The sequence below is a fragment of the Macadamia integrifolia genome, chromosome 10 (genome assembly GCF_013358625.1).
Source record: "Macadamia integrifolia cultivar HAES 741 chromosome 10, SCU_Mint_v3, whole genome shotgun sequence".
Lineage (NCBI taxonomy): Eukaryota > Viridiplantae > Streptophyta > Magnoliopsida > Proteales > Proteaceae > Macadamia > Macadamia integrifolia.
The window spans coordinates 18,436,423-18,455,383 of NC_056566.1; the positions used below are offsets into that span (position 1 = coordinate 18,436,423).

Sequence of the window (18,961 nt, forward strand, 5' to 3'; positions counted from 1 at the left end):
ACCTATACATGTTGAACTCTATAGTGTGGTTGCCAAAAGATATCCTTAGTAGACCATTCCTGCAACTGATTAATGCATTTCTGGTAGCCAAGAATGATATGGATCTTATCCCTAGTGGCGAAAGGTTTGGTGTCCAAAATAAAAAAATCAACTGAGAAAATAAATTCTCTTATCCTAAGTAGGACATCTTCGACCATCCCTTTCAGAATCTTGACAAAATAGTCAGGTGGAGAGTGGTCCCTGTGGCTTTCAAATCTCCTAATCCAAGTTACTGATAAACATGATAAGGTAGAAGGTTCACACTTGCACTAAGGTCAAGTAGGGTATGATAAATACGAGTGTTTCCAATGACACAAGTGATGGTGGGACTCCTCGGATCCTTGTACTTCGCTGTTATAGGTTGTGTGATCATTTAACTGATATTAGCTGCCAAGAACGCCTTTTTGGGCACACTAGTGGTGCATTTGTGAGTGCATAAGTCTTTGAGGACTTTAGCATAGGCTGGGATTTGAGTTATGGCATCGAAAAGAGGGATTCTTACCTCTACCTTCTTGAAGACTTCTAAAGTTTTTTCCATTGAAGTTGTCTTCTTCTTATTCATCAAATGGTTAGGATAGGGGACAGGAGGAACATAAATACTATTAGAAGTTCTCTCATTAATAGAATCATTTTTGGTGGCTTCCACCAAATTATCCTTAATTTCTTCAGGTCCATTTGGCAAACCTAGAATGGGAGGCACAGTAGTAGCCTCGATAGTCAGAGGGTCAATATAAAGGTTAGTTGGTGGAGAAGGAGTGGTACCATTCCGTAGATACTCTCGGCCACTCCATAGGGCATATACCGCATTACACTAGTTAGAGGGCCCTTGATGTTATTGACTCTGTACAACATTGAGCTGAGGAGCAGGTAGACCTTGTGGAGTCAGCACCTAATGTCTAGGATTCGGCTCTGGCTGACTAGGAAATTTTTCTTTCTCCTTCTCATGCATGATTGTGACAAGTTGGGTGAGTTGCCTCTCCACATTATTGTGGCTTGTCATGAGAAGGGTTTTTCTATAGCTCAATAATTCTTACCGCCTCTCCAGTGGATGTAAACCCTGAGGGTTGTTGATAAGGTGCTTAAAGAGGGGGCCTAGTAAAATTTGACTGAGGGCCTAAATTAGGCTGAGGGAAAGAATTAGGTGGTGGTGCAAAATTGGGCCTCTGGGGACTAGGTTGCCCTTGGTTTTGAAAGTTGGATGGGTCTCTTTGATTCCCTTGGCTCCATGAAAAATTAGGGTGATTTCTCCACCCTGGATTGTAAGTGTTGCTAAACGAGTAGTCTGGGTACAAACCATTAACACTTTCATTGCCCCTAGAACTGTTGAGGCATTCTTTCATTACATGTCCAGGGGAGTGATACCAATTGCACATAGAGACCTGATTTTGGACTTGGTGGACTAGGGCATGTGCTTTAGGGACAAAGGCTTCTATTCTCTTAATGAGGCTATCTAAATGGGTCTCTTTGTATACTATCCCATCAACATAGTACCCTTTACGTCCTATAGTTCTCTCACTTTCCTGAGTAGACTCCCATTCTCTTGTCCTTTTAGCTTGGTCAACCAAAAAGTTCCAAGCTTCATTTTCGTCTGTATAAGTTGTGAAGCCTGTAGGACACATAAACTCTAACATTTGCTTAGTATTGTAGTCTATCCCTTCATAAATTATTTGGCATATATGCCATTTGTCAATACTAGGGGTGAAAGTTTAACCCTAACAATCCGAATCCGCCCTGGCCCACCCTAAGTCCGAACAAGGTTTGGGCCAAGTTTTTTGACCCCAACCCTAGGTTAGGGTTGAGGCCTCAACCCGGCCTAACCCTACCCAACCCGGCCCAAAATTTAACCTTGCATCTTTATAATAGAAATTAAGGCTCTAATAAGTATTTTATTTTTCTATAATTTTGTAATATATGAGACATGAATGGAAAAAACATGTCAATCAAAGTTAATCTAACCATTGTAGATGCTAAGGTCAACCAAAACCAGGCCAACCTGACCCAACCCAGCCTTGATAGGGTCAATTAGGGCTGGGTTGGCTTGGTATGAACTTAGTAGGGTTGAGCCTAAACATAAACCTGACAGGGTTGGGTTAGGCCTGGGTTGAATTTTGAGGACCTAGGGTTGAGTTAGGATTTTAAGAAAATCGACCCAACCTGGCCCTATTTCACCCCTAGTAAATACCATGGTGGGGACACTCTTGGAGAAGGTCTTGGAACCTTCCATGAGTCTGAAAAATGACTTGAGGTTTTTGTCAAAACTATATGATTTCACTCTTGAGTTTGTTAATTTTATGCAAAGGAAAATTTTTTCTCAAAAATGCTATTGTAAATTGATCCCATGTGGTAATGGAATTAGTTGGCAGCGCATATAGCCATCTTTTTGCTCCATCCTTGAGCGAAAAGGTAATGCATCTAAGTTTAATAGCATCATCACTGAGCTGTTGTATCTTAATGAGGACACAAACTTCCTCAAATTCTCTCAGGAACAAATAAGCATCCTCAGAGGATAGCCGATGGAAGTGGGGTAACATAGTGATGAATTGAGTTTTAAGCTCATAGTTGTTCCCCGTGACAACTGGTAATATAATGCAATAACGTTGGGTTGCCCTGGCTGGGAAGAATCTATCCTTTAAAGTAGGATGAGGTTGTTCTGCCATTCTTAAAATTGGTACTCTTACTAAACGATTGGTAGAATCACAGGTCCACACACTCATGCACTAACCACCTAAGGTAAAATTGTGATCTCTGAAAAATTAATTAATTACAACTAAAATAGAGGGTGAAAATTGGTCAATTGATATGACCCCTCAATAATTTAAACAATGAGTCCAAAGCTGCAAGGTTGCCCAGAGGTTGACAGCTAGGGTTCCATATAGTCTTCGAATCCACCTATAATCGAATCCTAGGAATTCTACAGTAGAGTGGGGACTACTATATGTTTATGTTTCCGCTCTTGGTAAGAGCTTGAATTATTGGAATGAAATAAAAAGAAAAGGAATTATTTTATATATTTTTTTGTTAGTGATTATTGGCAGGGATCCGGGGTTTCACTCTTTTTTTTTTTTTTTTTGAAAAGCACTTCGACTAACCTAAAGTAAGAAAAATAAAATGACTATATGTCTCTGGTAATGACGCAAAAAAACTTGTTTGAGTTTAAAAATATGTTACTGCAAGCGTACGGTATATTGTAGCCAATGGGTCAATTACAAGGAGATTAGTCACTCTATCTTACCTATACTAAGTACAGTGAGAGTGAACAAGGGATGGTTGATTTTAGACTATGGTCCTAGAGCATGCTTATAAATGAAAGAAAATGACCTACACATTCAACATCTAAATTAAATAGTTCTAATGCCGGATTACTTTAATTAGAGAAGTAAAATAAATGCTGAAAATAAAAACTAAAAAAAAAATCTACAAATAATAAAGCTAAACTAACAAATAAAGAACTAAAATAAAAAGCAAGTAAGTAAAGAAAAATTCTCAATACATCGGCTCGAATTTTTGGGAGAGGCACTACTGTAGGCATCACCTTCAATTATAGCACATATGTAAATAAGAACACAAGAAAAGAAAAGAAAAGCACAAAAATCCTAATTCCACTACTTGTATTTAAATAAAATCTTAATTCTACTAATAAAATTTGTTATACTTTGATTATGTGTAAGCTAAATTGAAACTTGATTGATTTGGAGTGATGGTATTGGAACAAAATTATTGATGAAGAACTTGCTCTCTTGAACTTGAAAACTCTTGATTCTTGTCAGTTGAACCAATTCTTTCCTAGAACTAGAAAGTTTTAAAGCTAGAACTATGGATTGCACTAATTAAATTAACTAAAACATGAACTAAATTAACAAAGTAAATTAATAATTAAACAAACTAATAATTAAAAACTGAATTGCATTATCATTAATCACTTGAATAAAAGTTTGAAGAAACATAAGGAGAGAGAGAAAAGAACTAAGCATAAACTAGGAAAAAAAAACTAGAAAATAAACTAAGAGGAATAATCATCCTAGGAGGGGAGGAAGGGGCTTTTATAGGGCTTTGGTCTTGCCTCCTTCCTTCTACATGTCTTCTTTAAGAAAAGAAAGAAAATAAAATAAAATTCAATATTGGTAAAAATCCTCATTCTTTGAGCTATTGTGTGAGGAAAGAGAGAAACTGTTTCCGAAATTAACAGATTCTAGTCATTCCCAGCAATATTAACCAATATCTTACAATCTTGACTAAATCAGAAAGGAATCTCTGCATAGCATCTTCAAGATCTCTTGAGGTGGCAAGGAGAGAGAATAATTTTCAGGATTTTCTAAGAGAGAGGATGTGGTACCAATGAGTGGGTTCCACCCCCTACTAACTGTGGTTCAATGTATGGGCTGCATTTGAACAAGTTAGTTCAATCTTGGACCGGTTCTTGGTTCACTTTAAGCACTTTTTCCTGTAGACTTGGAAAAAAAAAAAAACATAAGTAGTACTATCCAAAGTGGGGAAAAATGTACACTTATACCCCTAAGATTTCACACATTATTGTGTTTATCAGGGATCCACCCTTTGACATCCTCCTCTCTCCCCTGTTCCTTATAAAAGGGAGTTGACCAAACCCTAAAGGGGCGTCCTCTCTAGTCCCCCTCTTTTTCTAGTTTTTTTAGTTATGCTCTCTCTCTCTTTAGTTCTTCTTCTTAATTTTTTTTTTAATTATTTTTTAATTATTTTATTATTTCTTTTATTTTTTGCAATCACTTTTGTAATCCTTTTCTTTTCTTTTTTTTTTATTAATGCAAGTCTTTGTTTATGCTTTTCAAGTCTTTATTATTCATGCAATTCAAGTTATTCAAAGGTGTAATAATTTTAATTTCTAGTTCTAGGCTTACTTCTAGGTGACAAGAACAAGTTGTGAAGCATCTGTTTCAAGTTCAATTTTTTATCTTAATGATTTGTTTTCTCCAAGCCTAAAAATTTCAGATTTGATTTAGTTCTGATCTAGTTTTTAGGGTTGGTAGTATCTCAAATCATTCAAGTTTTCAGTTCAAGGATTGAAGTTCAGGTAAGTAGGCTTCCTCATAAGTCTTCTCACCCCCCTCTAATTCCCTCTTCTTGCTACCCATTCATTCTTAATTTAGGATTTAAATTTCAGTTTTTACTTTGATGCTTTCCCTTTCCCCCAAGGTCCTTGGCTAGATGCATGTATTGGCTTTGCCCCACTCTATCTATGGAACCATCCTTTTATTGCCTTTACTTTCAGTTATTTACTAGCAGCTCCAGTGTCAAGGAAGGCAATAAGGTTGATGGGTTTGGCATAAGGTTCAGGAAACATTTGGACAGAAACATGAGGAAGGGTAATTGGATGACTTTGAAGAAGAGAAGTAGGGGTACTAGGCCGAGTAGGGGGAAGAAGAGGGAGTACTTGGTAGAGGGGATCATATTCCTCAGACTCGGAAAGAAAAGACTCTGGGTCTGAGTCTGAATCAGGGAAATCTATTGCAAAAAGAGAGAGGTCTGTAGAAGTTTCATCAAGAGAATATAAAGACTCAAGGTCAGCATCTTGTAGCTCTTCGTTGTGAAGAGAAGATAACATGTGCAAAACCTTGTCTTTCTTTCAAGACCGAGGGCAATTTTTTGTAAAATGGCCATTTTTTGCAAAATGGCCATTTTTTCCACAAACATAACAAGCAGAGAACCTGTTTTTTCCTCTAATTTGCTTTTTTCGGAGGAATCGTCATGTTTTCTCTGGAGACTGAAAAGAGAACTTCTTCCTTTTAAAATGGGGTTTCCTTTTGTGGGGAAAAAGAGAAAACTGTCGGTGATGAGAAGGCTTCTTGGTAGAACAGTCACATGATTTGTCACCTTTGCACTTGATTTTGAGATAAGAGGTACCACAAGCAAAGGAGACCTTATCAGAACAATCTTGCAAATCCTTCCAGACTTTTTTGATATTGCAAAGCTTATCAAGGGCAGTAAGAGCATAGCTATATATAGAACCAATAGTACAGGAGGCTAATGGAATATTCTGGTTCTTCAGAAACTACTTTGTATCTACGCCAAGAGGCTGTGGTAAAGAGTTCAAAAAGACTTGCTTTAGATTCTCATCATCTATACCACCAATTTTATGAAATCTGTTAGTCATTCTGGAGAAATGTTTGTCAAGATCTGAATGAAGAAGAGAACAACACTTCATCTGGAGAAATTCATCACGGGCCTTTGAAATATCATTTGAAACAGGGCCAAGAAACTCTTGATAGAGAGTGGTAACAAACTGGCTCTCAGTAAGTTGTATAATTTGCAGTTGTCTGTAAGGACCAAGAGCTAAATATCATTCCCTAAGCTTGCCTTGGAGTCTTGAAACAAATTTGGACAAGACAGTGACAGATGAAGCTCCTTCATGAAGTAATTCTGCATTAATCCATGCATGAAAATCAACGATTCGAGATGCCCATTTGGAAACGGGAATATCATCCAGGGTGAAAAATTATTTGGGGTCCTGGTTTGATATGGGGTAAAAGGTGTAGGAGGGACAGGAGGGTTTCTGGGAGTATCAGGATTTTGTATTTCAGGATCATCATCCATTTCTGAAACATGAAGTGCAGCAGGTTGGGGTCCTTCATTCATGAAAGAAGGAGGGGGGGCTGGATCGGAGATAGAAAGGGTTGTAAGATACTCAGAGAGAGGGTTTTCTGAGGGGGAAATGATGGTATGGATTGATTTTGGTGGTGTAGTAGTTACGGGGGTAGAGGTAGTAGTGGCCAAAGGATTAGGAGGTGCAGGGGCAGGATAGGAGACTGGCATAGGATAAGGGGTAAATGGGGGAGGTTCTGGTAGGGCATCTGCATATTCATCTTCATAGTCACTAAGATCCATAAGTGCAGTAGTAGATGTCCATGCTGGGGGTAGTCTACTGCGGGCACGTCCTCTGGCTACTCGTGTTCTTTTGGGAAGAGCACACTGTTGACGTTGAAGTTCTTTCAATTCTTCAGTAGGAAAAGTCCTTGAAAAAGAAACAACAGGAGGCGTCGGAGAGGCATACAAAGCAAAAGGATCTTGTGGGATGAAGCTTGGAACTGTAACTGGAAGTGGTTGCTGTTGCCGATGAGAAGAGGCAAAAGAGGGAGCACGAGGTTGTTGTTGCTGCATTTGATGAAGCTGTGCTTCAAGGTACCTGAGGTGCTTCTCTTTTTGGCCAATAAGGGCGAAAGCTGTAGTGGTATCAACAACACTAGAAGTAATTCCGGCAAGTTCAAGATGGACTTGGTCAATTTCTCATTGGAGAGATTGAAGAAGATGATCATGATGGGACAAAGTACTATGGGTCAATTGAGTTTGAGCTAATATTCTTTCAAGGTACTTGTTTTGAACCGTAGCATTTTCTGCCTGCCAATTCAAAGTTGCTTCAGCAGGAGAGATGGGTTTAGAACATCCTATAGCTTGGACTGATGGTTTAAATTTCCAAACTTGACAAATACTATGAACATCTAAACTAGAATCATGAAGTCCGGGAAATGATTTAAGAGGAGAAGAAGAGAAAGAACCTGGAGTATACATACAACAAGGAGGAATGACTGGAGGAGGGAAATCTGGTTTTGGAGGAGGTTTACATGAAGAGAAAGAAGTTGGAGGAGAAGTCTTGGGGGTACCATACTTAACAAAGAAAGGGTATTTGGATTCAGTGCTTAGGAGTCCAACAAAAGGATCACTTGCCTCATATCGTTCTTGTAATTGGTGCTGAGAAGACTTTTATCTAGCAGAACGTCAAGAGGGAGGGAAATCATCATCAGAATCAAGAAGACAATCATTACAGTCATAGAGGTCAAAGTATTTGTGACCAGTAACTGGATCTTGAAAGAAATAAATCGGATCACCCTTAGAATCAAAAGATTTAATGGGTATCTTTTCTTGAATCATTCCAAAAGAGGTTGGAAAGGGAGAAGGACGAGGTCTTGGAGCAGGAAAATGGATTTCAACTTCTCCACCAGGATGAGTGATATATTCAGGATTCGTAGACTGGACTGGTGCAGGAAGAACTTGTGGCTGAGCTGCGGAGACCTGTTGTTCATAAGCTATGACCCAAGAAGAGGGAAGGAGCCGAAGAAGTTCGTCATTAGAAATTTGTCTAGGGACATAGGTACAGCAAGGGACCTGATTAGAGTCCATTGTAATGAACAACGCATCTTCAGAATGACCGGTGAGGAGATCAAATGCATGATTCTACAAACGATAAGCCATCTGATAGTGCAAAGTGGTAGCCTTAGTAATAGCATTTTGGGGAACACCAGTAATGTGAATTTGGAATTTAAGGGCAGTGGAAAGAAGAGGGTCAGACAAGGGGATATTAAAGTTGGGATACAGTGTTAAAAACACTATTCCTGCGTTCAAAGTGGTCTGAACGGTGGCAATCATGGCGTGTTGATACCGTAAGAATCGACTATCAAGTAGAGCGACTCTAGACACCACGGGAAGGCCTTTTCTTCCATGAAAAGAAAGAGCAAACTTGATGGCTCCGAGATGGAGATGAGTATAACCTTGTTGGATCCATTGAGGGATGAGATCCAAAGGTATCTCAAGAGTAAAAAGCTGCTCTTTATCAGTAGCAGGGACCTGAAGTTGATCAAAGCGAGAAGCTTGTACCAACTCCTTTAAAGGAGGAGTCTTTTTAGGTCAGAGAAGAGCAGTCCACTTGGTCAGGGTAGGTGTTTTAGGAAAGACAGTATATGGGTTAAGAAGAGGAGTAGGGGTAGCAGGGATGACTTGATCATCAGGGACATAAGAATGTTCATAAAGATAATATAAAGAGGAAGACGAAGAGCGGGAAGAAGAAGAACGTCGTGGAGAAGAAAATAGGGAAGAAGAAGGGGAAGGGGAAGCCATTAAAGCAAAAGAAAGTTGACAGTGGTTTTGGGCAAAAACCAGATCTGAACCATCACCACCTGCTGGAGAAACTGGAGTAGTTAAAGACACAGCTAGTCAAGGCCGATCAAGAACCCCCTGATTACGGTACCTTACTGTAAAGCAACCCGAGCCAAACAGGGCACTGAACGGCATCCTTAGCCTGAAAGCCCACAACACTCAAGGGTCTTTTTCTGCCAGTAGGAACCAGAAGCAGGGATTACTTGCAAAAGGGCGTGGCCTAGACTGTGTCTTTAGCTACAGCAGGTTCAATCCACAAGAGTGATGGCTAGAAAGGTGTTTAGCCGGAGAAGGAAGGACATGGCTCTGATACCATTTCTGAGAGAGAGAGGCTGATTTTCACACCTAAGGATTCGATGATCCATCTTCATTATCATTGAGCCCTTTTATAGGGAAAGGTGTACGTGACATTGGATTACATGACATTGGATTCCATGTGGTTACCGACACATAAAAGCAAATAGTACAAAGACTTATTACAACTCATTATTACAACAACACACTTTACTTTTTGATAAAGCACACACCTTACGAGAAGATAATTCTAGTCTGTATCCAAGCTGTCAGTGCTGCTGGCTGGATAAAAGGTAGAATGATCAATAAGCCAGTCGTTGTGAGCATCAAAGAGGCGCTCGATTTGAGGATCAGTAAGGTGACCGGATTGATGGAGATCCCAAGCCTTAACTAAATGGTCAAAGAGTGGAGACGGGATTTGTTGTGGTAGAGTGTCATTGACTCGACACATAGTGGAAAGAAATCTTCTCCATTCGTCCCGATGGCCGAAACGAGTGCGGTATGGATCATATGGTTTGATGCCATAGATATGGAAATCAGACACATATTGAATGTGATGACAGGGTTAGTGATTTGGATCAAAGGTTTGATGGATGACAGGGGGTCAGTGAAAGACAATTATGATATGGGGAATATTCAGGTATGGGTCATCAGAGGCGGGGAGATAACCAGTCAAGAGATTAAGCCATTGTTCTGGTGGGGCAAACAATTGGAGAAACTATAGGATAGGATTAACTGGTTGGTGGTAGTTGTAAAGAGGATGATGGGGGTGAAGAGGATCTGTCCATCGACCTAAAAACCAATGAAGAGTAAGAAGGGGAAAATTAAGGGCGATGGTGTGGGTAGAACAGAGGTGCCAGAATATGCACTTGTAGATGAGAGGAAATTCTGAGATTTCGGTAGGGGAAGTAAAGGTAAACATTGTTAGGAAAGGGTAGTCAGGATGAAAACAAAGTCTGGAGATGGGGAGTCCTTGTCTTCGAAGAGAAACTTCGAGAAGTCTGAGGGCTGTAGACTTGCTATATGAAAGGACTATTCTCAAGGTGAGGTTTTGAAGGATTTCAGGGGGAAGAGTTGGAGGAAGAGAACAGCAAAGGTTATGTCCTGGTGGTGGTGGAGACTGGGAGGTGGAGGCTCCAGGGGTTATGGGGAAAAGTAAAGGGATAATGGCAAAGGTTGAGGTTGGTTGGGAGAGGAAATCTGCCAAAACATTTTCTTTTCCTTTAATGTGTTTAACATCAAAAGACCATTGGGAGAACCACTGAGCCCATCGGAGAAGTTGTGCCTGAGGGAGATGCTTTTGGAAAAATTCAAGCATCCATGGGAAACTAGACATGTCGAGTTCGACTAGGAACTGATGGCCAATTAAATGGAATTGGAACTTCTCTATGCCTCTTTTGACTGCTAGAATTTCTTTAAATGTAGATTGATAATGAGTTTCAGAGGGCTTGAAGGATCCACTTTTGTATCTGTAAATAGTTCTTGTAGCTATAGAAGGTTGTTTTTCAAGAAGAACTGCACCCCAGTGATTGTCACTGGCATCTGTTTGTAACATTCTTTTCCCAGTAGAGGGAATTTGAAGTGTGGGGAGGTGCTCAGAGAGTTTCTTTAAAGCCTGTATAGCTGTTGTGTGAGCAGCAGACCATGGAGGGGCATTCTTACGCAAAAGTTGATGTAGCAACGAAGTATGAATGATCTATTGTGGAAGAAACTCTGTCATATAGTTGACGATCCTAAGAAATTGTTGAACTTGATTTTTTGGTGAGAGGACCATCTGAAAATAGCTGCAAAGAAGTTGCAATATGTGGTTGCAGATGATATTGTCCTTTGGAGATAGTAACACCGAGAAAATCAATAGAAGGGATGCCAATTTGTATCTTCTTTGGAGAGAGCATAAGACCATATTGTTGAACAAGCTGATGAAAATGCTGGAGAAGCTGAAGATGGGCTGCTTCTGTGTTGGAGAAGAGAAGAATATCATCAATATATATAAGCGCATGGTCTTGGATGGGAGCAAAGATCTTCATCATGGCTCTCTGGAAGATAGAGGGGGTTGTTTTGAGACCAAAAGGCATGATTGTTCATTGCATATGGTAGCCTGGAATGCAAAAAGCTGTCTTTGGTCGGTCTTCAGGAACAATTCCAAGTTGCCAAAAACCTGCTTTGAGGTCAAACTTGGAGAACACAATAGCGTGGGCTAGCTGGAGAAGTAAAGCCGGACGAGTTGGGAGAGGAAACATTTCATTAGCCAAAAAGTGATTTAAAGGCCGATAATTAATCACCAGTCTCAGCTTTCCACGTAGTTGTTCTGGTCTTTTGTTCACATAAAATGCCTGGCATGCCCATGGAGAGAAAGTGGGTTCCAGAAGTCCTTGAGTCTGAAGTTGTTGAATCTCTTGAATAGCCAAGGAAAGATGTTCCGGATTGAGGCCTGGATGGCTGGCTTTTGTCGAATTAACATCTTCATTTTTCTTGAAGGGAAGTGTAATGCAGAAGTCAGGGTTCTGCCATAAAGGATGAGAATATTTTGTATGAAATTCCGAATGAGAGTCTGCACAAGATGTGGAGAGGATATGTGCCTCTGGTCAAGTAGGGAAGCTCATGTTATTTATGGTGTATCCCTCAGGTTAAGTAGAGAAATCTACTTGTGTGCCTCTCTCTGGCTTTGTCCCCTTTATTTGCACTTTTATTTACTTTTCAGTACTTTTTATTTTAGCACTTTTACTTTCAGTTATCTGCTTTTTAACTGTATGGTTTGAGTATTTAAATTCCTAGATGACAAATGGTTAGGTTGTTCAATTTTTATTGCAATTTCAATTCCAATTTCCCTAGATGTGTTGGTTAGGATGCTTTTAGATGCATTTGTGTTAGGACGGTAGTCAGAAGTAGATCACCATAATCAATCGTTACATTTTTACATTACTAAAATATGCTAAAAATAAAGTGGCTGCTGTAGAGCCCTGCTCTTTAAATCCGATTTATTGATCGGTTGGTTCGGGTTCTGAATTGGAATGGGTTGATGCCGGTGCCTTATGGTACATGACTGCAAGGGTGACGTCAAATGCTGGGTGGCCGGATAGGATTGAGCCGGTACCCGAGATGATCTGCATGCCTAAGTTGTGCCCTTGCACATATCACAAGGCCATGTATGAATAGGGAAGGCACGTTATTGTATTTGAATGATAGGAACTTAGTCCACAACTCGTGGTGAGAGTAAAGTACATGTTAAGGTTCCGTTTTCTTCCAAAATACAACAAGGTTGACTTGTTTTGGCCACCTGGTGGGTGTCACTGGTAGGTGTAAGATCCACCAGTGTGACCCACCTATTGGGGTATTGTGGATCCCAGCATGCCCAACTGGGATGAACACGTGTATTTTGACCTCCTCATCGTAATAAGATCTTGTATGCCCGGTGGTGTCAGCTACTTCGCCCAAAAACATAATTTAATATGTTTTGGTCCATAAATAGGCAAAACCAAACAAGCTTTACAAGATATTTATGAACCAAGGTATAACTAGCACTTAAACCCTTCTCTCTCTCCCATTTATAACTTTAGCAAAGTTGGTGAGGGGAGTAAAGAAGAGGGATAAAAGAGGAAGAAGTAGAGAAGGAAGAGGAAAGGGCCTTTCCCCTTGGACTCCGAAGCCGCACCTTACCTTTCCTCCACCGGTATTGTCATTGGTGCCATGAGACCTACATTTTAAGCTAAGTAACACCATAAACCCTTGAGATATGATGAAACCCTCTTTGTGTATGGTTGAATCTAGAAGGTAATGGAACCCTTGCATGATTTTCTTAAAGGATTTGAGAAGGGAAACAAGGATTGGAGGGTTATTGAAGTGGCATTTGAGTTTGGGAAAAGAAATCCCAAGATTTGGGGGTTTTTTCAAGCTAAGGTATGATTTCTTCCCCAAATCTTGTTAATGGCTTAGATCCATGGAACAATCAAGTAGATGAGCCTTAGGAAGTGTGGAAATGAAGTGGGAACCACCCTATTGATTTTCCAAGAGGTGGAATAAAGAAGAGAAAGGAAACAACAAAACCCGAGGAAAATCGAAGGGTAAGATGGTGGATGCCTGACCCACCGGTGTGACCTACCAATCACGCTTGTCTTCTCTGGGTTAACCGGCCGGTAAGATCGACGAGTGCCTGACCCATCGGTGTGACCTACTAGTCTCCCCAGTGCTTTTGGTTCTATCGGTGGGTATGACCGACGGGTGCTAGACCTATCAATATGACCCGCCAGTCCAGACAGATTTCACAGGTGGGTCCTCCTACCCACTTGTATGACCCACCTGTAGCCCAAATGAGATCCAATGGAACTCGAACTCATCGACAACCTTCGTCACACTATTATACACATCGTGACCATATCCTATGTCATTTATAGTCCCGATTTGGATGTATTTCTAAACCATTTATCTATGCTAGGTTTCGAGAAACTCATCTTCTCACTCTGGATTGTATCTGTACCACAAGTGCTGATTCTTCTACAAAAATAAGTAAGTGGGGAGAGGACTTTGATCTTAATTTGTGGAGTGTTTTTGGCATCCTATGCATTCATAGACTATATTGACATTCCGATTGCCATTTCCATGCATATGATTGATGTATAAATGATGCATTTAGAACTAAACATATTGTATCCTAATTTCTATATGCATGATTACTTGCTTGAAATCCTGAGAATGGATTTATCATATGATAGATTATGATGATGATGTTTTCTGATCATGTGTGGGATTTCTAGATTAGATGCCGCAGTCGGCTTTGATACAAATGCATTGGTACACCATGGAATAGGACACGGAAGTACTATGCAGTTGTACACCGTGGAATGGGACACTGTGGTTAGGATTTCATATTCCCTCATGCTACGACCCTTCCCAACAGGGGTTTATGTGTTGGTTTATCACTTGGGGGAAGCATCGGTCATGGACCACCGTGGTGGTTAGAAGTATGCCTGGCTGATCATTAGGTAGTTGAAAACCTTGGTGATATATTCAGAGGGCCAATCATACTGCTTTTAATTTCTATTGTAGTTTCCCGATTGACACTGAGAGGGGGGGTAAATCACTGTGCCAAATATTTTTTCATTTTCCAACTGTACCCCTGATGTGGTAATCACTATTTGCACTTCAATAGCACAGTCTACTAATGTTGCCTAGAGCTGCTATGTATACTTTTGACCATTCTTACTGTTGCACGGAACTTAATCACATAAGCTATCTCATAAACCTCACACAGTAAACATTGTCACATACATACACAGTCGTATGCACATCCACATTGCACCACCAAGTGGTTAGGTCTACCAGATGTACACACCCATTCTATAGCCAAGCACAATCCACAATATAAATACGAGCATACACATCCACAACACAAGAAATACATGCTTCGGTCAGTTGCCTACATGCACGGAGTAATGCCTATTGTCGGGCTCAGTATTTACTCAATACTGATTATGACTGCACCCACAGCCAAGGGAACAGATTCTCAGTTTCCATCAATGACATGTAATGGCTAGGTCTTCACCCTAGTTTTCTTAGAATGATATGAGAGGCCGCACCCACGGCAACTAGCTTTAGGTAGTTGTAACTACCAAGGAACACATAACACTTATGACCAGCTCCCACTGAACACCAAAAAAAAACCGTTGGGCTTATAACAATGCCCTATAGTGAAGCACTCATACATGCAAATTTCACCCCAATTAGACTACAACTATCACTTAGGCATTTTATCAAACATCTTACCTACAATTATTTATAATAATAGAAATTTGGCAAAAGTGAGGTTACTTTGGCAAGGAGTAACCGTCGGAGATGCAATAATGTCGATCTCCACTTGATGCGGACCATAACCACGTTGTATCGGTGTCGTCAATGCTTTAACCCTGGTTGGCACTTGGGTTTCTTGAAGCAACTTGCAAGAACCAAATTCTAGGTTCTTCTTCTTCTTCTTCTTCTTCTTTCTTTTCTCCTTGTCTTTACTTTCATAGAGCAACAATGGCATTCACATTCACACACACACTCTCTCTCTCTCTCTCTCTCTCTCTCTCTCTCTCTCTACTTCTCCTCTTCCTTGTAAATAAAGCTTTAATGGGGAAATAGTATTCTCAACAAGAACCATCAAACTCCATTAATTGGATTTGAGAAAATCTTTCTTGAGAGGCATTCAAGACACACACAAAGAGAGGGAAAAACTTCTTCTCTATTTCCCTCTTCTTCTCTTCTCTTTCATTTTCTTTTCCTTTCTCTTGGCAACAACCAATAGAGCTTGCCACCTTGGTTTTCAGCAGCTTCCTAAGCCTCTAATGGGGGCCATGGATGAAGTGCAAGAGGATGGAAGTCTTTCATTCAAACCCTTAGCCTTCCATGAGCTTCAACTCATTTTTTCGACCACCTTAGAAATCCCTCTGCCTGATTTAATTCCTCTGGTGTAGAGCTTGGATAGATAAAGAATCTCCAACTTGAATCACCCAAATCGAAGTTAAGATGAGGGAGATATGGCCATTTGATGTTGGACCAACCAGAACACTCAAAATGGAATCTTCAGAGGTTGGTGTAGGCTACACCGGTGGCACGTGCAATAGGGGTGAAATCTGATCGTAGATCTCATCTAAAAGATCTTATAATCTAAACCGTTCGATTAAACCAACGGACAATAGATCTAAACCCTTAGATTTGAATCTTACAAAGTCAAAGATGATGTCATCAAGACATACACGCTAACATCGTCAAACTCATTGTCGTTCACTGATTGGCTGGTGTAGCGAGTTTCACAGTATGCTGTCAGCTAACTTTAATAAACCGATCTGATATGATTGGCTCAGATCAAGATATGGAGAATCTCTTAATAGATTCTATGCACATGCGCTACACACAATCAAGACTCAATATGGTGAGGTGCCACACCATGATGTCTAATGCACTTCACCAATGAGGACCTTCGCATAGAAATCTAAACCATCTCATCAGCGCCTAAGTTCAGCAATCGTTAGATCAGAATAAGGCCTACGTGGCTTCATCTAAACCTTCCATTGTACAACTCTATACTCTCTTTTATTACAATCAAGCCCCTGCCTCTATATATTTTAGTGCTTAAAGACCCCTTGTAACTTAGACCTTCAAAATCTTGAAATTACACAAAAGCCCTTCAAAATTCAAAAGTAAATCCTGAAAAATCCACCCAACACCAAGAGCAACTGATGAATTTTCAGTTTGGATTTTCAAACCGGTTTCATGGAAACACTTATAACTTTTTCATACGATATCTGATTGAGATGAAACGAAGTGCATTGGAACCATGACTAGATGCTCTACAACTTTCCAGAAGACTCAATCATCTGATTTAGCCATATAAAAGACCAAAATGCCTCTAGACCTTTCTAATGATGCATCTTTCTCATACGGAATTGGAACGCGATGAAATCAGAACCGTTGGAAAGATTGGATTTTTTTTCGTATTGTTACATGGAGAACACTTCCTTTAAAAAATTCATCTTCAATGCCAAAATTTCCCTCAACTACCACAAATGTCGTAACTTCTTCATATGGTATCGAAATGTATCAAAATCAGATGCACTTGACTAGATAAATTATAATCTATCTTTTTCATAAATAAATGATCTTTCAAAAATGTCATTTTCACTGTCAAAAATGCCCTTGAGCGTAAATAGGCCAATTTTACTAGTTTTGACCCAGAAACCCGCACCACATACTATGGATGTATCAAACCATTCCATTCATATCAAGCGACTCTGTTACCTCATCGGTGACATTGGACACTACCATGTCATCATTTCCATCCACATCACCTAAACTGGCCATGTCATCACCACCACAACCACATGGCCTGGTTACCAACAAGGACAACCATAAAATAACAATCTCCCCCTTCGGAGTTGTTGGCAACCACCTCATCACTATTACACTCCAAAGCTTCAATGAGTAACTCTCTCCCCCTTTGACAACAAGTACAAAGGGTGGAACCAATGGACTCCCTATGAGTCCAATATAGGGGTAGCAACATCAAGCAACTTGCTTCCCCCTCTCCCAATGCCCCTAGTGCTTGGGAAGAACCACCACTCCTAGTTTCTGTCTAAGGAACTCAAACTGATCTTTGGGAAGTAGTTTAGTAAAGATATCATCCACTTGCTCTATTGTGAAAACAAACTCCATCCTTACTTCACCTTCCATCACCTTGTCTCTTAAGAAATGATACTGGATATCAATGTGCTTCGTTCTAGAATGCATCACTGGGTTGTTGGAGATGTTGATAGCAATAGTATTGTCACAATATAGTGGCACTTCTTGCTCAACCTCCACACTCAGATCCTTCAACATCTGCTTCATCCACAACACTTGTGTACAACAAGATGTAGCTGTAATGTATTCTGCCTCTGAAAATAAAAGAGATACTAACTCTTGCTTCTTACTGTGTCATGCCACCAAGTTGCTCCCTAAATATAATGCACCACCACTGGTACTCTTCCTGTCATCCACACATCCAGCCCAATCTTCATCTAAAAAATCTGACAAACTGAAGTTCTTGATCTTCGGATACCATAACCCAAACTCACTAGTCCCTTTTAGATATATGAAAATTCTCTTTACTATTGCCACGTGTGTCTCTTTTGGTCATGCTTGGAATTTGGCTACCATGCACATAGCTTGTAAGATGTCAGGCCTACTAGCTGTCAGATATAATAGGCTACCAATTATTGCCCTATACAAGGTGTGGTCAACTGGTGGAGAGTTATCTTCCTTGCTCAAATTACATCCAGTCATCATAGGTGTACTAACAGGCTTGCAATCCTCCATGGTGAATCTCTTCAACATCTCCCTCACATAATTGGACTGAGATGTGAAGATACCTTCCTTCTTCTGACTAATCTGCAAACCCAAGAAGAATGACAATTCACCCAACATGGACATCTCAAACTTATCTTGCTCATCTTGCATCCTCATTGTAAAATCTTTGCACAACTCATCTTTGAGAGCCCCCAATGATGATATCATCTACATACACAACCACTACAAGTTGGCTGCTTTCTTCAGTTTTGATGTAGAGATTACTATCCACTAAGCCTTTCTTGAAACCCAACTTGCACAAGTAAGAGTCCAATCTGGAGTACCATGCCCTTAGAGCTTGTTTCAAATCATACAATGCCTTCTTCAATCACACACAAGAGTGGGGTCCTCACTCAGCTAAAACCCATCAGGCTGCTCTATGTGAACCTCCTCTTCTAAGTTTCCATTTAGAAAAGCTGATTTGACATCCATATGATAGACCTTGAACCCCTTGTACACTGACAAAGACAAGAACATTCTGATAGCCTCAAGTCTTGCCACTAGAGCAAAAGTTTCCTCAAAACAATGCCTTCCACTTGAGCACCCTCCCTCTTTAACTTCAGTATCAAAGAACTATAACATCTTTCTCTAAAGCAATCTCTCCTAGTGTGGGATACAAGTATCTATAGGAGTGCCCATACGCATCTTTCCAATCCTACAGATGTGAGAGTTCAAACTACATAGGAGTGCCCATATGCATCTTCCCTACTCTATGAGTTGAAATCTCAATTACTCAACTGACCTCATATCTGCTTCAACACTGCTCATCAGATAAGTGTTGCCTCAACTAGATATACATCATGAACTATAAATTATGGTACACAACTGCTCAACTCACCAGCTTCCTGAGCTTCCTGTCATAAATCTC

The 18,961-nt window shown here is 40.2% G+C and overlaps 1 protein-coding gene across 1 annotated transcript; it reads right to left on the minus strand.

Annotated features, from left to right (window-relative positions):
• Positions 1-6,345: 6,345 nt before the first annotated feature.
• Positions 6,346-8,187, minus strand: LOC122092263 (extensin-2-like). The gene is made up of 2 exons (XM_042662592.1): positions 7,833-8,187; positions 6,346-7,232 (listed from the first exon to the last, which is right to left on the minus strand). The coding sequence occupies exons 1-2, from the start codon at positions 8,185-8,187 to the stop codon at positions 6,346-6,348; spliced, it is 1,242 nt and encodes a 413-aa protein (XP_042518526.1).
• Between the last annotated feature and the right edge of the window lie 10,774 nt (positions 8,188-18,961).

Coding starts and splice junctions, on each gene's coding strand:
- LOC122092263 (XM_042662592.1), bottom strand. CDS start 8,187: ATGGACTCTAATCAGGTCCCTTGCTGTACCTATGTCCCTAGACAAATT. Junction 7,233..7,832: donor ATACTTTGACCTCTATGACT/GTAATGATTGTC, acceptor ATACCACTACAG/CTTTCGCCCTTATTGGCCAA.